Consider the following 17626-nt stretch of genomic DNA (forward strand, 5'->3'; position numbering starts at 1 on the left):
TCCATCATTTTTAGAGGAATCTATACAAATTAGAGCTAGTAAGGATATAAAAGATCATTTTATCAGGTGCATCATCCCTAAACATACATACACATTTACACACATAATGTAAAATCCTGTAAAAAGAAGATGCTTCCCAATATTCAAGTGCTGTATAGACTTGCTTTTAGGTTAAGAATTAGATGCATTATGAAAGATTTTGCTATGTAACAAACTGCCCCAAAACTTGCTATCTCAAAACAGCGAGTATTGATGTCTCATGATTCTGTAGATTGGGCAGGCAGTTCTAGTTTGGGCTGTTATATAAGTCAGTGATTCAAAATTATCCATCTAGACCTTGAAGGTGGAGGCTAGCCTAATCTTTTTCTTCTGCCATGAGACTAACCCTGGCTTCTTCACATGGGAGTGGAAGGGTTCCTAACAGCAACAGGAGACAAACTTAATGAGCAAGCACTTTTTCAGCCTCTGCCGAAGTCACATTTTCTACCCTATTGGACCAAGTAAATCATAAGGTCAGGCTCAGATTCAAGGAGGGGAGAAATAGGCTCCACTTCTGATGAGTGGCATGGCAAAGTCAACATTGAAAAAGCCAGGCAGAGAAATCACTGTGGCCAGTTTTGCAAACAATCCACCACAATACATGAAGTATGTTTAAGAAGTCCACAAAATGATCAAGGAAATGGTAGAAACTATAAATACTGCAAGAACTCACAGCCACATGAGGTTATTGAGTCCTTGTAGTGCTGTGAAAGGGTTCAAGGAAGAAATTGTTTTGGCATATGACCCTGATGAACTTGCAAAAGTAGAGAAGGGACGGCAGTCCCTGAAGAACAGCTTAGTAGAGAAGTGTTATTCTGTGGCCGGTAGGCAGTAATTGTTTCACCTAGAGATGTTTGCTGATGACTAATGAACAGGAAGCTGTGTCTTTATAATGCAGATATTCACATATTCATTTATCATCTTTTATTGAAAACAACACAAGGAGCCATTAGAAAATTTAAGCTAAAAAGAAACTCACTGGAAGGATATGGGGTAAAGACTCAGAAGCACAGCTGAAGTAGCAGGTTTCACAAAGATTAGGGACAAAGGCCATTCTGGAAATCTAGGTAGCAGGAACTATTGAATAGGCTTTTAAGCTGTCTGGGCGGACATGAATCAGCTCCAACCAATTTTCTAACCTTGCGTCACCCACTCAAGATTGAAAGTCCTGGGAGAGAATCCAACTGGCCTTGCTCAGAAAACATTCCTGCCCCTTGGCTCAAAGAAAGAGTAAAATAAATGACTCCTGGATTGTTGGCCTAAGCAACTTAGATGATCGTGTCATTCATTTAGATGGGGAGATTGGAGGAGGAGCAGATTCATTGTGAAAATCAAGAAAACTCTTTCAGCTGTGTTAATTTTGAACTGCCCCTTAGTAATTCAGATAGAGCTCTTGAATAGGGAGTAAATGAATCTGGAGTTCAAAGAGAAATTCAGAGTGTATGAAGTCCAACAAAACAAAAATATGGGAATCATTGGCTGTTAGACGCCATATAAACCAGGGACTTGAAGGGAGCACCTTGGGAGAGAGACTAGGTGGAACAGAAGGTCTGAGGACTGAAGACATTTCTCTCTAGTAGTTCTGGTAGAGAAGGAAGATTCAGGAAACTAGACAGAAAGAGAACAGTCATGAAGCTAATCAACAAGCTATGGGTAAGTCAGGGGAGTCTGCCATCCTGGAATCTTCCAGAGAGAAAAGGTATTCAGAAAGGAGGGAAAACCATTTCGGATGCTGCTGCAAGGTCAAGAAGAAGGAGCCAAAAAGAGCAGACCCCTTACTTGAGAAGATAAATATTGTGACCTTGTCCCAGTGTTTTGGGAGGCTGAGGCGGGAGGATCACTTGAGGCCAGGAGTTTGAGACCAACCTAGGCAACATAATGAAAACCCACCTCTACAAAAAATAAGAATAAAATAATTAGCTGAGTAATCTCAGCTTCTTTGGAGGCTGAGGTGGGAGGTTCCCTTGGGCCAGGAGTTTGAAGTGATTATACCACTGCACCCCAGCCTGGGTGACAGAGCAAGACTCTGCCTCTAAAAAACTAAAACTAAAAATAAAAAATATATTGAGATTGTTGCAGAACTTTCTCCTTAGTTCAGCTAAAATTGGGCTCTTGTCACACGACCAGGAAAGATTAGGCTTGCAACACGTAGAAGGGTGAGGAAAATTTAATTTATTGCGCGAAAAGGAAAAAGAAAGAAAAACTCTCATCAAAGCGAGAGGGAGTCTTGCCAGCAACCTCCTGCCTCACAGATTGAATCCGGGTTACCACACGGAAACTGAAGAGGCCAGGCTCCTCCCACTGCAAACAGCGCGAACCTCCCCTGGCTCCACCCCGTTCCCTCAGGACGCGGGTGGGCATTATTTAGAGAGAATGAGTCGGGAAAGCGCAGGCTTCATCTAGGACCAGCAGTCCGGTTTTTCAGCCTTCAGGCTGTTTTAGACTTGGAGGCAGGGTTTCTCAGGGGACCCTTGGCTGTCTCCTGACTCTATCAAGATGTTAATAAAAGCCAACTCCACATGGTGGGACAAAAGACCAAAGGGAGCAAAGGGAGAGGCTTAATGAGAAAATGAGAAATAAAATCACTTACTGAGTGATTTTATTTTCCAAGTAGAGGAGGAGAGGTACAAAGTGAGTTTTGAGATTCATGTTGTGACAGGCAGCAATGGTGTGTTGCCATTTCTCTATTGTATTCCATTGTATAAATACTCTGTGGTTCATTTGCATTTTTTACTACTGATAGGCATTTGGATCGTTTCCAATTTGAGACTTTTGCAGAGTGCTGCTATTAACATTCTTATGTGTATCTTTTGGCATACTCCAAAATATGTGTACTTTTGTACACATGTAAACCCTAGGACCCAGGGATTTAATTCTTAAGTTTATATTCCAAAATATGTGTAATTTTTATTTTTCTACACGTATTTTGGAATATAAACTTAAGAATTAAATCCCTGGGTCCTAGGGTTTACATAGGTTTAGCTGGCAAACAATTTTCCAAAGAGCTTGTGCCAGTTTATACTCACATTCACAATGTGTGAAAAGTCAAGTTGCTCCAAAGCCTCACCAACACTGGATATTATCAGTTTATTTGACTCTGGGTGTTCCAGCAAATGTGTAATGGTATCTCCTTGTGGTTTTAATTTGCGTTTTTCTAGTGACTTACGAGTTTGGGCATATTTTTGCTCATTGACCACTTAGAATCCCTTTTTTGGGAAGTGCTTGTTTGACTCTTTTGACCACCTTTCTATTGGTTGCCTCTTTTTCTTATTGATCCATAAAAGCTCTTTATATATTCTATATGCAAGTCTTTATAAAACTTTTTTGAAAACGTTTATTTAGCACATACCAAGTTCAGGTGTTGTTCCAGGTGCTGAAATGGAGGATAAGGAAATTTTCAGAAGATATGTGGCAAAGAGAAAAAGGTGTTAACCTTTGTGATTTATGTTGTTACTATCAAGCAGGCAATAGTAAATATTTATTATAATTTGTAACATGTATTTAAAATGTATTATATCACACAGATTTTAAATAATTCAAAAATCAATATCTTCACTGACGTGTGTTAGCTTCCTAGCACTGGAATGTCATTTGCTTGCTGACATATAAAGGTATATTAAATTTTAAATCTTCTGCTCAGATAAAGAAGTAGTGAATTATCTAAGATGTTTGAAAGACTTAACATAAACATTTCGAAGGAAAAGGATGAATCACAGAATTGTTCTGCATGGAAACCAAATAAAACAAATAAAAAGAAAGATGCATTTATCAGTAGGGAAAATGTCTAGAAAAACTACATATAACTATGCCTGACAATAGGCATACAGCCTACATGTAATTGATACATTTTAGAAGAAAGTGTGGAATCATTTTCAATATTATGTATGTAGAACTCTACCCTGAATCAGGAGTTTCTTATCATAGGTTGAGGATGATAGAACAAAGTTATTAACGCAAAATGAGACATTGAATAACCTATCTTTTGTTTTTATGGGTAAAAAATACAGGGAACATAATATACAAGAAGTAAAAGAAATACAAATTAGTATCTAATTTATTATATATATGGAATGAGTTGTGAAACTTCACCAAGAAGTCTTTCTTTGGGGGGATATAAACTATTTGCCCAATCTTTGACTTTCTGTTTCATTGCAGTAACGGTGTTTTTTTTTTTTTTAACAATAAAAAATGTTTGGGCTTAATGTGGTACAATGTATCAATCTTTTTCTTTATGCGTAGTGATTCCTGTGTCCTCTTTAAGAAATTTTTTTCTGGCTGGGGACAGTGACTCACGCTTGTAATCCCAGCACTGTGGGAAGCCAAGGCAGGCAGATCACTTGAGGCCAGGAGCTTGAGACAAGCCTGGCCAACATGGTGAAACACCATCTCTATTGAAAATACAAATATTAGCTGGGCGTAATGGCACATGCCTGTAAATCCCAGCTACTTGGGAGGCTGAGGCATGAGAATCCTATGAATCCAAGAGATGGAGGTTGCAGTGTGCAGAGATCATGGCACCACCGCACTCCAGGTTGGGCGACAGATCCAGACGCTGTCTTAAAAAAAAAAAAAAAAAAAAAAAATCTTTGTCTACGCCAAGGTGGAGCTATTCTATCCTGTTTCCTAGAAGCTTTGCTGTTTTAGCTTTAACATTCAGATCTACAGTCTAGGGTCAAGTTTTATTTTGTCTTCACATAAATAAGTAATTAACCCTTAACCATTTTTGATGAGCTTATACTTTCCTTACTGCACCACAGAACCACATTTGTTATTAATGAAGTCACCATCTATGTGTGGGTTTCTTGACTCTGTTCCATTGATTTATTTGTATACTCTTGCATATTTATCACTCTGTTTTAATTACTGTAGTTTTATACTGAATTTTCAGTAATTCATCTTTGGATTATGTTGGCTACAGCTGACTCTTTAAAATTTCACATAAATTTCATGAGTAGCTTTTCAATTTGTATTTTAAAGCTGCTGGTACGTATATTTGGTACATGGAGTCTATAGATTAATTCAGCGATAATTAACATTTTTAAAAATACCAAATTTCCAATTCATACATTTTTTATATATATATATGTGTACATGCATATACATATATATGCATATACATTTCCTTATTTATGTAGGTATCCCTTAATTTCTCTCTTTGGTTTTAGTTTTGTTGCATAGAGGTCTAGCGTATTTGTCTTTAGACTGATGACTAGGTATTCGATAAGGTTACAAGTGGTATTATTTATCAAAATTGTATTTCTTGCTAGTTTGATGCTTATATACTAAAATACAATTCATTATTAACATTGACTTTGTGTTCAGTGACCTGGCTAAATTCTCTTATTAATTATACTAGTTGTCCCATAGGTTTTCTTGGATTTTCAATATTTACATTCATATAATGTACTAATAGTGGCAGGTTTATTTCTTCCCTTTCACTCTTCTTATCTTTTCTTTCCATGCATATTGCACATGCATTGAGAACAATATTGAATAAAAGTAGTGATAATGGACATCTTTGTCTCTTTTTCCCGACTTCACAGGGAAGATTTTCAATATATCAAGATTTTATAAAATATTTGCTGTAGGCTATTTGTAGATATCCTTTATCACAAGAAGAAAGTTTCTTTTCTGTCCTAACTCACTAGAAGTTTTTTTTAAAACATGAATGAGTATAATATTTTATCAAATACTTTTGTTTTACTGAGATCATTTCTACTATGAGTGAAGTAAGTTGATTTGCAAATATTAAAGCAATCTTGATTTCCAAAAGTAAATGCTAGTTGGTCATGCTGTATTATCCTCTTATGTATATTACTGGCTATAATAAAATATTTATTTTATATTATTATTCATATATTATTATGTATGTTATTTATTATTTATAAATATGTATTCTATTTATATATATTCCTACATATATTTTAAGAGGTACATAGACAAGTTTGAATTGTAACAAGAATGAGCCAATAGAGAGGAAGAAATTAGTAATATAGTAAAGAGTAGGAATGATTGCCAAGTCAGGTCCTGTAGGTGGTGAGATGAATGTGACTCAGGGCACAGGTGAGTGAGTTGACCTTAGGTGGAAGTGGGGAACCTTATTTCATGTACTAGGAGAGAAAGCAGAGTTTGGAAGTCTGTATGTGTGTGAGCTGCTGGGCTTGTCAGAGGGCAGATGAAGTAGTTCTCATGCCATTGCCTGTGTTTTCCCTGTGGTATATGAGGCCATCAACTGAGAATGAAGGTGGTCAGAGTACAGGAAATGTTGAGATGCTGCGAAGATCTGTGAAATTAATAGAGAATTAGAATAGGATTTTCTAAGTATCCACTTGAGACTTGTAGTTATAATTAAACATGAATCTATCCTGCAGATTTGTATTTTTCTCCTTAGATTGCACTTAATAGATTACTAGTTCATTTTTGTTGCTGTTTAAAAGCATATTGAATTTAAGCAGGATTGGAGTTTAATTGGGTGAGATATTCTCACTGTGACTAAGTTTGATGAATTGAAAAGTGTAGTTTTAGAAAGAAAACTCAAGAAGGAAATTCTTGGGGAAACTTAAAGAATTGTATATATGCAATGCCATTCTTTAAGACAGCTAATATTTTTAAGAGTTTACTATTTTTGAGGTGCTGTACTAATATACTACATGTATAATTTCATATATCTTCAAATACTAGTTCCTGTAAATAAGTATGCTGATGATGACATGTTCCATTTCTTTCAATAGCTGCAAAACCAGAAAGTGATGACAAAGCTGGATTCTAACTCCTGACCCCCAAATTCTCTAAGACCCTCAGTGTTAACATGTATTTTATTTTAATGTTATTATATATGTATCATTACTTTTACAAATCTAAAACCAAACATTTTAACATTAGCTACAACTGCAAAATCAACTTAAAAATTTCAAAGAGCCATTTAACATGATAAATTAAAATATTTTAGTAAAACAAAATCACCACTGATACTTTAATATTCTCAGGTCTGAGAAAAACCATTATGTCATATTATTCCTACTTTCCTGGTAGTGTTTCTACTGCTGGACATCAGAAATAGAGATGAATAGTAGAGCCACTGAGATAAGAGCAGAGACAGGAGAAAAGCAAAACATTTCTGAAGAGGCAATTGGTCTAGTTTGGCTATAAGCACTAAACGGGTAAAGGAACATTGGGTGCATTGAAAGTAGAGAACCTGGGATGAAGGTGCGAAGGCTGAGTAAGAATATCTTCACTTGGTAGTAATTCTGGTACATCTCCCTCTGACCTGCAATTCTGAATGTGGGTAGCTTGGTCAATAAAGAAATAAATTGCCTTTCTGTCTGGAGAGGCAGAAGGGTGGACAATACATTGTGCCAGCTGAACTTCCTGTCTCTCTGCTCTGGAGAAGGGCCAGTCACAATGTATGACTCAGCATGCCGGGCACCTCTCCCACGCCAGCCAGGCCTGCCCAGCCACTTGCTGAATCACAAGTGGCCATTTCCAATCCCATCAATGACCCAAGCTCTCCAACTTAAACTAGTTTCTCTGCAATCGGTCTATGATTGTCATGGAGCACAAAAAGTATTAACTTCTAACATTTATTTTTTCTTTCCTGGACACTTGATGAACTTTGTAAGCAAGAGTCTGATTTAATTGTTCCTCATTATCATCTGAGTGTGCTGTCTTGGCTTGCCCTTTTATATGGAGAGCGAAATGTTGTTATTCCCCTTTGCCTGTACTGGCTGTATGATGCTCTGAGGTGGCCATCTCAAGAGATTCTGTAGAAAATAATAATAGCAAAATTTCTCCGTGGAGAAGCTTCATAAATTAAATCTCCAGCGCCAGTATACGTTAGCCAACAGATTATGAAATATGATTTAAAACTCTGTCCAGAGAAAGGTCAGGGCTTCAGAAAAATCATCATAATAATCAGGAAAAACTAACATGCAACCTGTTATATGATTTTTAAAAATTGCCCCCCATCTTTTTTACTGTGCAAACTGTGGATTTTTGTTTATGTTAATTGAGGCTATAGTTTATGTCTTGAATCACACGCATGTGAGTATTACTTTCTGTGAGGGTTTCATGACCCCTGCAATCAAACTTGGGTCCTTCTGTTAGTTTCTATCACAGTATCCTTCACTTTTCTTTCACAATTCTTGCCATATTTTATAACTACATATTTGTTTGTTAAATATTTGCTTATCTTTTATAGATGATTGGCTTCAGGAAGAAGGAAACCACGTCCTTTGTTTACTCCTTTATTCTCAGCACCTTGCACAACATGAATATACAATAAATATTTGTAAAATGACCATCGGATGAACAAGTGCTCATTATACACCATGCTATATGCCAGGGGTTGCTGATGGATAGAAATCAACAAGGCACAAAATTCTTTGTTCAATTAGTGAGCAATTCAGGCAAAAAGAAAATATTAATGGTGATTATACAATGTAATCCTATGCAGCCATCTACAACTAGATTTCTGAAGTGTTTTGTTTCATTTTTAAGAGACAGAGTCTTGCTCTGTCACCCAGACTGGAGTGCGGTGGTTAAATCATAGCTCACTTCAGTCTTGATCTCCTGTGCTCAAGGAATCCTCTCACCTCAGCCTCCTAAGTAGCTGGGACTACAGGTGCATGCCACTATACTGGCTAATTTAAAAACAAAAACAAACAAAAACAAACACATCTTTTTAAGACTGTGTCTCACTATGTTGCCCAGGCTGGCCTTGAACTCCTGGCCTCAAGCGATCCTCCTGCCTTCCAAAGTGCTACCTTCCAGAGTACTGGGATTACAAGCGTGAGTCACCTGCACCAGGCCTGAAGCATTCTGTAATAGAGAAATACCTGGGTGCCATGGAAGGTCACAGAGGAGTAACATCTAATTTACATTTGTCAAGGAGAGACCAGGAAAGACTAACTACAGGGGAGATAAACTCCGACCAAGAGTCTTTACGTCTTCTGAGACTTACGTACAAGTTTCTTATCGCTAAAAAGGAAGTTTTAATGAACATTTATTTATTTGTTTTTTTGAGATGGAGTTTCACTCTTGTTGCCCAGGCTGGTGTGCAGTGGCACAATCTTGGCTCACTGCAACCTGTGCCTCCCAGGTTCAGGTGATTATCCTGCCTCAGCCTCCCAAGTAGCTGGGATACAGGAGCCTGCCACCACGCCCAGCTAATTTTTTTGCATTTTTAGTAGAGATGGGATTTTGCCATGTTGGCCATGCTTGTCTCAAACTCCTGATCTCAGGTGATCCGTCCACCTCTGCCTCCCGAAGTGCCAGGATTACAGGTGTGAGTCACCGATTCTGGCCTGAACACTTATTGTAAAAATTATATGGTAGTTCTCTCAAAATCATTCTGTTTACTGCCCAAAAAATCTACATAAATTCTAAGTTGTCCACGTTTATGAATTTTAGATATATGGCTGTTTATTCTGGATAACCACAGAAAATACACAAGAGTGGGTGCAGTCACTTATATGTGTTAAAGAAGGCATTCAAGGTGCTTTTTTTCTTTGGAAAAGCTTTGTAAGGCTGCTTATGAGACAGGAAGTAAGTATTTTATAAGTTCCAAAGCTTCTTGGTCTATTGATGAGTTTTTCTACTGTTAGAAACCTCTGAAAATTTGACAACATACTCTAGAGAGAGAAAGTGGTGAAATAGGCACTGTCACGTACTGCTGGTGGCAATTCAAAATGATATGCACCCTATGGAGATAAATTTGGCAATATCAAGCAAAAATTACATATAGCTTTGCCCTTTGTTTTGACAAATCTTTGTTTTAGCAAACCCTCTTCTATACATCTATAACGAAGTTAGACTGCCCAGAATATAAGAAGGCAACCACACTGGGCCAGTACTACTACTGGGCTACGTGTGGTGGCTCACACCTGTAACCACAACATTTTGGGAGGCTAAGGTGGGAGGGCTGCTTGAGACCAGCCTGGGCAACATAGTGAGACCTCGTCTCTACAAAAAAATTTTAAAAATTAGCCAGGCATGGTGGTACGTGTCTGTAGTCCCAGCTACTCGGGAGGCTGAGATGGAAGGACAGGTTGAGCTTTGGAAGTGGAGGCTGCAGGGTACTATGAACATGCCACTGCACTCCAGCCTCTGCAACACAGAGAGACTCTGTCTTAAAAAACAAAACAAAACAACAACAACAAACAAAGATATACGCATAGAGTTTTTCACTGTTGCACTATTTATATTAGCCAAAAATCTGGAAACAACCTGAATATTCATCAAGCAGGGACAGGTTGAGTAATCATGTGACATACATAAATTGCAGCACTGCACACCTGAGAAAAGAAGTGAGAAATATCTCTATCTCCTAGTGTGGTTTGCTCTGCAGAGTATACTGTTAAGTGAAAAAAGCACTATGGCTTTTATTAGGATATATTAGGAATATATCCTAATAACAAATTTATCTATAGATTCTACACAATCCACATCAAAATCTCAGCTGGGTTCTTTGCAGAAATTCCCAAGTTGATCTTAAAATGTGTATAGAAGTCCAAGGGACTCAAAATTCAATAAATTCAAAGACTAGCCAAAACAATCTTGAAAAAGAAGAGCAAAGTTGGAGGGCTCATACTTCCCAGTTTCAAAAGTTGTTACAAAGCTACAATAATCAAAACAGGGTAGTCCTGGCATAAGGATAAACATGGAACAGAATTGAGCATCTAAAAATAAAGTCTCACATTTCCAGTAAATTGACGTTTAACCAGGGTGCCAAGAAAATTCAATGGGGGAAGAATTTGTCTTTTCAACAACTGGTGCTGGGACAACTGTATATCCAAATGTAAAAGAATGAAATTGGAACCCTACCTCACACCATATACAAAATTAACTCAAAATGCAAAATAGAGGTAAATATAAGAACTTAATGTATAAAACTCTTCAAAGAAAATATAGAAGTAGATGATCAAGACCTTGTAATCATTAATTGTTCCTTAGATATGACCCCAAAAGAACAAGTACTTTAAAAAGTAGATAAATTGGACACCATAAAAACTTAAAACTTTTATGCTTTTTATGCTTCAAAGTCACTATCAAAAAAGTGAAAAGTCACCCCAGAGAATGGGGAGAAAATATTTACAAATCATATATCTATTAAAGGATGTGCATTTAGAATATACAAAGGGGCCAGGCACTGTGGCTCATGCCTGTAATCCCAGCAAATTGGGAGGCCAAGGTGGGTGGATAACCTGAGGTCAGGAGCTCAGGACCAGCCTGATCAATATGGTGAAACCCTGTCTCTACTAAAAATATAAAAATTAGCTGGGTGTGGTGTCAAGTGCCTGTATCCCCAGCTACTTGAGAGGCTGAGGCAGGAGAATCACGTGAACCTGGGAGGTGGAGGTTGCAGTGCATGGAGATTGTGCCATTGCACTTCAGCTTGGGCAACAAGAGCGAAACTCCATATCAAAAAAAAAAAAAAAAAAAAAAGAGTATACAAAGATTTCTTCCAAGTCAATAATAAAAAGGGAAAATGCAATTTAAAAATGGATAAAGAATCTGAGTAGTTTTACATTAAAAGATAAATAAATGGTCAGTGAGCACTTGAAAAGATGCTCAGCATTACGAAACATTAGAGAAATGCAAATCAAAATCACAATGAGATGCCATTTCACACCTATTCTTTTTTTTTTTTTTTTTTTTTTGTGAGACAGAATCTTGCTCTATCTCCCAGGCTAAAGTGCAGTGGTGTGTGATCACGAAAATGGCTCACTGCAGCCTCAACATCCTGGGCTCAAGTGATCCTCCTGCCTTAGCCTCTTGAGTAGCTGGGACTGCAGGCATGTGCCACCGCACCAGACAAATTTTTTTTTTTTTTTTTTTGTAGAGACAGTGTCTCACTATGTTCCCCAGGCTGGTCTGAAACTCCTGGATTGAAGCAATCTTTCTGCCTCAGACCGCACAAAGTGCTGTGAGTACAGGTGTGAGCCACCACACTGGGCCAGTACTACTCTTTAAAAAATGGGAAATAACAAGTATTGGAGAGGATGTAGAGAAATTGTAGCCTTTGTACACTGATAGTGGAACTGTAATGTGGTGCAGCCACTGAAGAAAACAGTCAGACAGTTCTTCAAAAAGTTAAACATAGAGTTTCCATTTGATCCAGCAATTCCATTACTCAATATTTACTCAAAATAATTGAAAGCAGGGACTCAAATAGATACTTGCACACCAGTGTTCATGGCAGCATTATTCATAATAGTCAAAAGGTAGAAATAACCCGAATGTCCATCAACAGATGAATGGATAAACACCGCGTAGTATATGCCTATGGTGGAATATTACTCAGCCTTATAAAGAAGTAAAATTCTGATATATACTACAACATAGATGAACCTTGAAATCTTATAACAAATGAAATAATCCAGACATGAAAAGACCAATATTTTATGATTCCACTTAGATGAGATGCTTAGAACAGACAAATTCATAGAAACGGAAAATAAAATAGAGGTTACCAGCAGTTGGAGAGGCGGAATAGGGAGTTATTATTAAATGGGTACAGAGTTTCTGTTAGCAATGATGAAAATGTTCTAAAAATGGACAGTGGTGATGGTTGTAGAACATTCTAATGTACATAGTGCCACTGAATTGTACTTAAAGTATAATATATTTTTAACAACAATAGGAATAATGACATCAAACCCAGGAGTTCATTATAATATATTTTTAAGTATATTGATTGTTTTTGGAGGACTCTAGGAAACAAACAAATCATTTTGAAAAGTGGTAAATAAAGGAAAGACAAGTTCAAGACCAGTCTGAGCAACATAGTAAGACTCCGTCTCTACAAAAAATTAAAATATCAGCTGAGCATTGTGGTGTACATCTTTAGTCCTAGCTACTTAAAGGCTAAGGTGGGAGGACTGCCTGAGCCCTGAAGTTCGAGGCTGCAGTGAACTATGATGGTACCAGTGTGGTCCAGCCAGGGTTAAAGAGCAAGACCTTGTCTCTGAGGCGGCGGTGTGGGGGAAGGAAGACTTAAGCACACCTTTCCTATATGAATTGAACCTCAGAGTAACTAAATAATTGATTAAAGCAAGTTTCTCTGTATAAAAATACTCCAGCTAAAACATTAAGGAGAAATGATAGAATTAAAATATCACAACCCCTAAGGAATTTTTGGATCAAGATGACAATAATTAATGGCTGATAACACCACACACAAAATATAGACTTATTAATTGTATAACTCCTAATCAAGGGCATACCACTATCTGTGAAATAGTTTTGCCAAAAAAAAATATAGATTTTTTTTTTTAACCTAAACTTGAACAAGCCTCTAGATCTAACCACCAATTTTTACAAACTACAAAGAATTGTGGAATGTGTAGATAGACATGACATTGAATGCAATCATCAAAGTCCAGACTGAAAATACTACAGCAAACATTAGGTTTTTTTTTTTTCATTTCCTTTTTTTTTTTTTTTTGAGAGTCTCCATCTGTTGCCCAGGCTAGAGTGCAATGGTGTGATCTCTCACTGCAACCTCAGCCTCCCAGGTTCAAGCGATTCTCCTACCTCAGTCTCCTGAGTAGCTGAGATTATAGGCACATGCCACCATGCCCCACTAATTTTTGTATTTTTAGTAGAGACGGGGTTTCACCATACTGGTAAGGCTGGTCTCGAACTCCTGACCTCATGATCCATCCGCTTCAGCCTCCCAAAGTGCTGGGATTACAGACATGAGCCACCGCACCCAGCCCACATTTGGGTTTTTTTCAACGAAAAATTACTAGAAATAAAAAAATAACAGTTGGTCAGGGAAGCTGTAGAATAAAAAAGACTGCCACATATGTCAATGGCAGTGGGCAGGCCTTGTTTAAATCCAACTATAGGATGCAAACATTTGATAAAAATTTCTTTATTTAAAAAGAAAAGTTTATAAAACAGTCAGGAAAAATAAAAAAGATTGAGGATCTCAGGACAACTACTAGCCCAGATAATTTATAAAGATTAATAACCGACTCATTTTTGTTTGTTTCTTTCCTGATAAGGCAATATGTATTAGATATATCAGAGTAGAAGGAAATATTTTTCTTACATCTATATGGCTTTTTAAATATAAACATATAAAAACCAAAATGATTTATAATCCCACCATTTATATAACTATCTTATTTTCAAAAAAAGTTATGCATATACTAGTGTATGTGCATTTTTATTCCTTTTGTGGTTGTGTGTTTGTATCCTTTTTAAATATATCCTTTTTATGTACCTAAGTAGCTATATACTATACTGCATACTATACTGTAAACATTGTTCTTTTCCTTCCTTTGTCTTTACAATATATTTTGGAAATAGTTCCATATCAGAATATAGATCTGCGTTTTTGTAGCCATTGAAATGCAAAGAAAAAAAAAGAATATGGATCTGTCTCAGTTTTTTAAAAATGCTGTATAATCTATAGCATGAATTTGCTATCATTTATTCACATGCTCCCTTAACGACGGGCATGTAAATTATGTTAATTTTATATAGTATAATGAGTATCCTTATATGTACATCTTGGCACAGTTTTCGAGTGTATCCATAAAGTTCCTTGCAATGAAATTATAGGACAACACAGGGTGTGGTGGATCACGTCTGTAATTCCAGCACTTTGAGAGGCTACGGCAGGAGGATTCCTTAAGGCCAGGAGTTTGAGACCAGCCTGGACAACATAGGGAGCCCTCACCTCTACTAAAAATTAAAAAAAATAATAAAAATATTTTGGTATGGTAGTGTGTACCTGTAGTCCCAGCTACCCAGGAGGCTGAGGTGGGAGGGTCATTTGAACCTGGGATGTCAAGGCTACAGTGAGTTATGACTGCCTGGATGAGATGACACAGTGAGACCCTGTCTAAAAAAAAAAAAAAAAAAAAAAAATTACAGGCCAAATCTATGTGCTTTTTAAAGGATATTTTTGAATTGTCCTCAAAAAGAGGCTTCACCAGATTACCATCCAGGGTATACAAGATACCCATTTCTCCATGTCCTTACCAACAGTGGCTCTCATCAAGCTTTGGTGGAAATGCTCACATAATGATACACTAATGACTAAAAGTCATGACATACTTGCTTAGGTTGTAAATTGCCTCCCTCTAAACTTATATAGAGAGAATTTAGGGTGTTGTCTCAGCTTGGTTCCAGTGTTATCCAAGCCATTAACCTTTCTTTTGCCTTACATTGTCACATTGCGGTATTTCAGTTAAAAAACAAAAACACAACTGGGTATTTTTTTTCTTTTTTCTTTTTTGAGATGGAGTCTCGCTCTGTCGTCCAGACTGGAGTGCAATGGCACGATCTTGGCTCACTGCAAACTCCACCTCCCAGGTGATTCTCCTGCCTCAGCCTCTTTAGTAGCTGGGACTACAGGCGCCCGCCACCACCCTGGCTAATTTTTTGTATTTTTAGTAGAGATGGGGTTTCACAGTGTTAGCCAGGATGGCCTCGATCTCCTGACCTCGTGATCTGCCCGCCTTGGCCTCCCAAAGTACTGGGATTACAGGTGTGAGCCACCGCGCCCGGCCACAACTGAGTATTGCTTTTATATACTGTTGAAATCTGCCTTTGGAAACCGTGGGTTTGCTGTATTGTTATGGTGAATGAATTAGGTGCATAATACTTGTTGTTAAAAAATGAACTTCACACTAGGTACACCTTGAAAAATTATTCCAGAGCTATAAGAAGAAAAATATGATGGGTCGTTGCTCTAAAGAAAGGTTTTAAAATGTAAATTTGTACTTAATGAATAGGACAGTGTACCCTAACCTCCTCCTTGCTATTCCTGAGGGATCTCTTCTAACAAGGGCTAATGCTTCGCCTAAGCCGTGAAAAGCCTGCTGTGAGCACTCCCTGTTCAGAGTCAGAAAAACACAATGAACTGTTCTATCATTTTAGGTTCTAGGACAATGTTCTCTTGCTTTTCCTTGCTCAGAATGGACCCTTGCTGGGGTAGCATCAGAATGAGGATTTGGTGCAACAGTTCTGCAATAGGAAGTAGGTTCCCCTACTATCATGGTTTTCAAGCTTTTTTGACTGCAACCCATAACAATAAATAATGTTTTTCATCATAACCCAGTAGGTATACTCACAGAGATACATTATATTCATAAAAAATCTCATGTTTAACTTTATGTTAATAGCATTTATCCTATGTTATTCGATCTATTTTACTTCTTTTTAAAAAATGCTCATCACAGTCAACCAAACTGATTTCACAACTCCTTCAAGGAATTTGACTCACAATTTGAAAAACACTGCATTGTAGAATATTTTAGATCTCTTCCCAACCCTCAGAGTCAGATTTATTTCAAGATGGCCCCTGTAAGGCAGCTTCAAGCATGTGAGTGACTTTCTTTTTTCTTTTTATGTCTTTACCATTTACCGTGACTCCCATATAAGTGACTCTTTTGGCTTATTTGGTAACCATGCTAATTTCTAAACATAGAATCTAGAGCATTTACATCAGAGCCCACCCAAAGCTTGTGTTTTAACCTCGCTTCTCTCCTTTCTCTTTTGATTCATTGATTATGTTTTCTATTGCTATTTGTTCAATCTGTATTCCAGGCAGTGTACAGGTATTGAGGCACCAATGGTGAGTAAAAGCAAGCATGCATCCTGAGATATATTGGGAATGAAAGAAGTTAATGCAAAAGCACACAGGAAAATATTTTCAAACTTTGATAAATTCTGTGTAAGCATATGGCATTGCGTGTAACAGGGGAACCACATTTAATATGGAGTGTTGGAAAAGGCTTCTGTGAGAAGTGACACTTGAGCTGAGACTTGAAAGGTGAAAAGAATATAACCAGGTACTGGACAGCATCATGAGTGCAGGCACAAGTCACACCATATCACAAGCTTCTAAGGCTGAAGGGGGCCTGAATTGCTAGTTGGAGAATGGAAAGAAAAGATCTTCAAGATAAAGCTGGAAAAATAAACAGGGCCAGACCTCATAGGTTTCTGTAGACCATAGAAAGAGGTGAAGGTTATCTTGAGCCTGGATGACATGATAAAACTCACATTGTAAAAATATAACTGCAAAGTGGAGAATGGATTGAAGAGGTCCAAGATTATGCAGACAGAGCTATGAATAGCCTATTGCAATGGTCTGGGTCAAGCATGATGGAGTAGGGTTGGAATAGGGTGGTGATCTTTTATTAGTTATGTTCCTTACTGAGCACACTTTGCAATGAATTTCAAATGCACTGGGACCAGACTTGTTAATTTTGGAGCTGTCAACTAAGAAATAAATAAGCCAGGATATCCCACGAAAGAAAGTTGTAGAAATGCTATAGTGAGGCTGTGATGAATGGTTGAGGTACAAGGAAGCTCTTACTCATTTTAAAAAATCAGATGGTACGACGTTGAATATTCTAGATATTGCCCAATTGTTTTATGTTCACATAATTTACTGGGCATAGTTCTGGATAATAAAATATTTATCTTCTCTCCCTCTGAGAATTAAGAATCTGAGATGGAGAGTTTTAGCTCTGATGTGCCAAAGGAGAAAGATGATTTTTAAGAGCCAAACGTGCCTCTATGATTAAATAAACTTATATTTCTACTGGCCAAGGGAAACATGTTGCCT

The 17626-nt window shown here is 37.4% G+C and overlaps 1 protein-coding gene across 1 annotated transcript in view; it reads left to right on the plus strand.

Annotated features, from left to right (window-relative positions):
- Positions 1 to 718: 718 nt before the first annotated feature.
- STK32A (serine/threonine kinase 32A) overlaps positions 719 to 17626 on the plus strand; it is an 83882-nt gene continuing 66974 nt past the window's right edge. Inside the window, exon 1 of the mRNA XM_025389423.1 lies at positions 719 to 870. Coding sequence (XP_025245208.1) covers positions 719 to 870 — 152 coding nt within the window. The remainder of the gene's footprint in view (positions 871 to 17626) is intronic.

Source organism: Theropithecus gelada, chromosome 6, assembly GCF_003255815.1.
Source record: "Theropithecus gelada isolate Dixy chromosome 6, Tgel_1.0, whole genome shotgun sequence".
NCBI classification, from domain to species: Eukaryota; Metazoa; Chordata; class Mammalia; order Primates; family Cercopithecidae; genus Theropithecus; species Theropithecus gelada.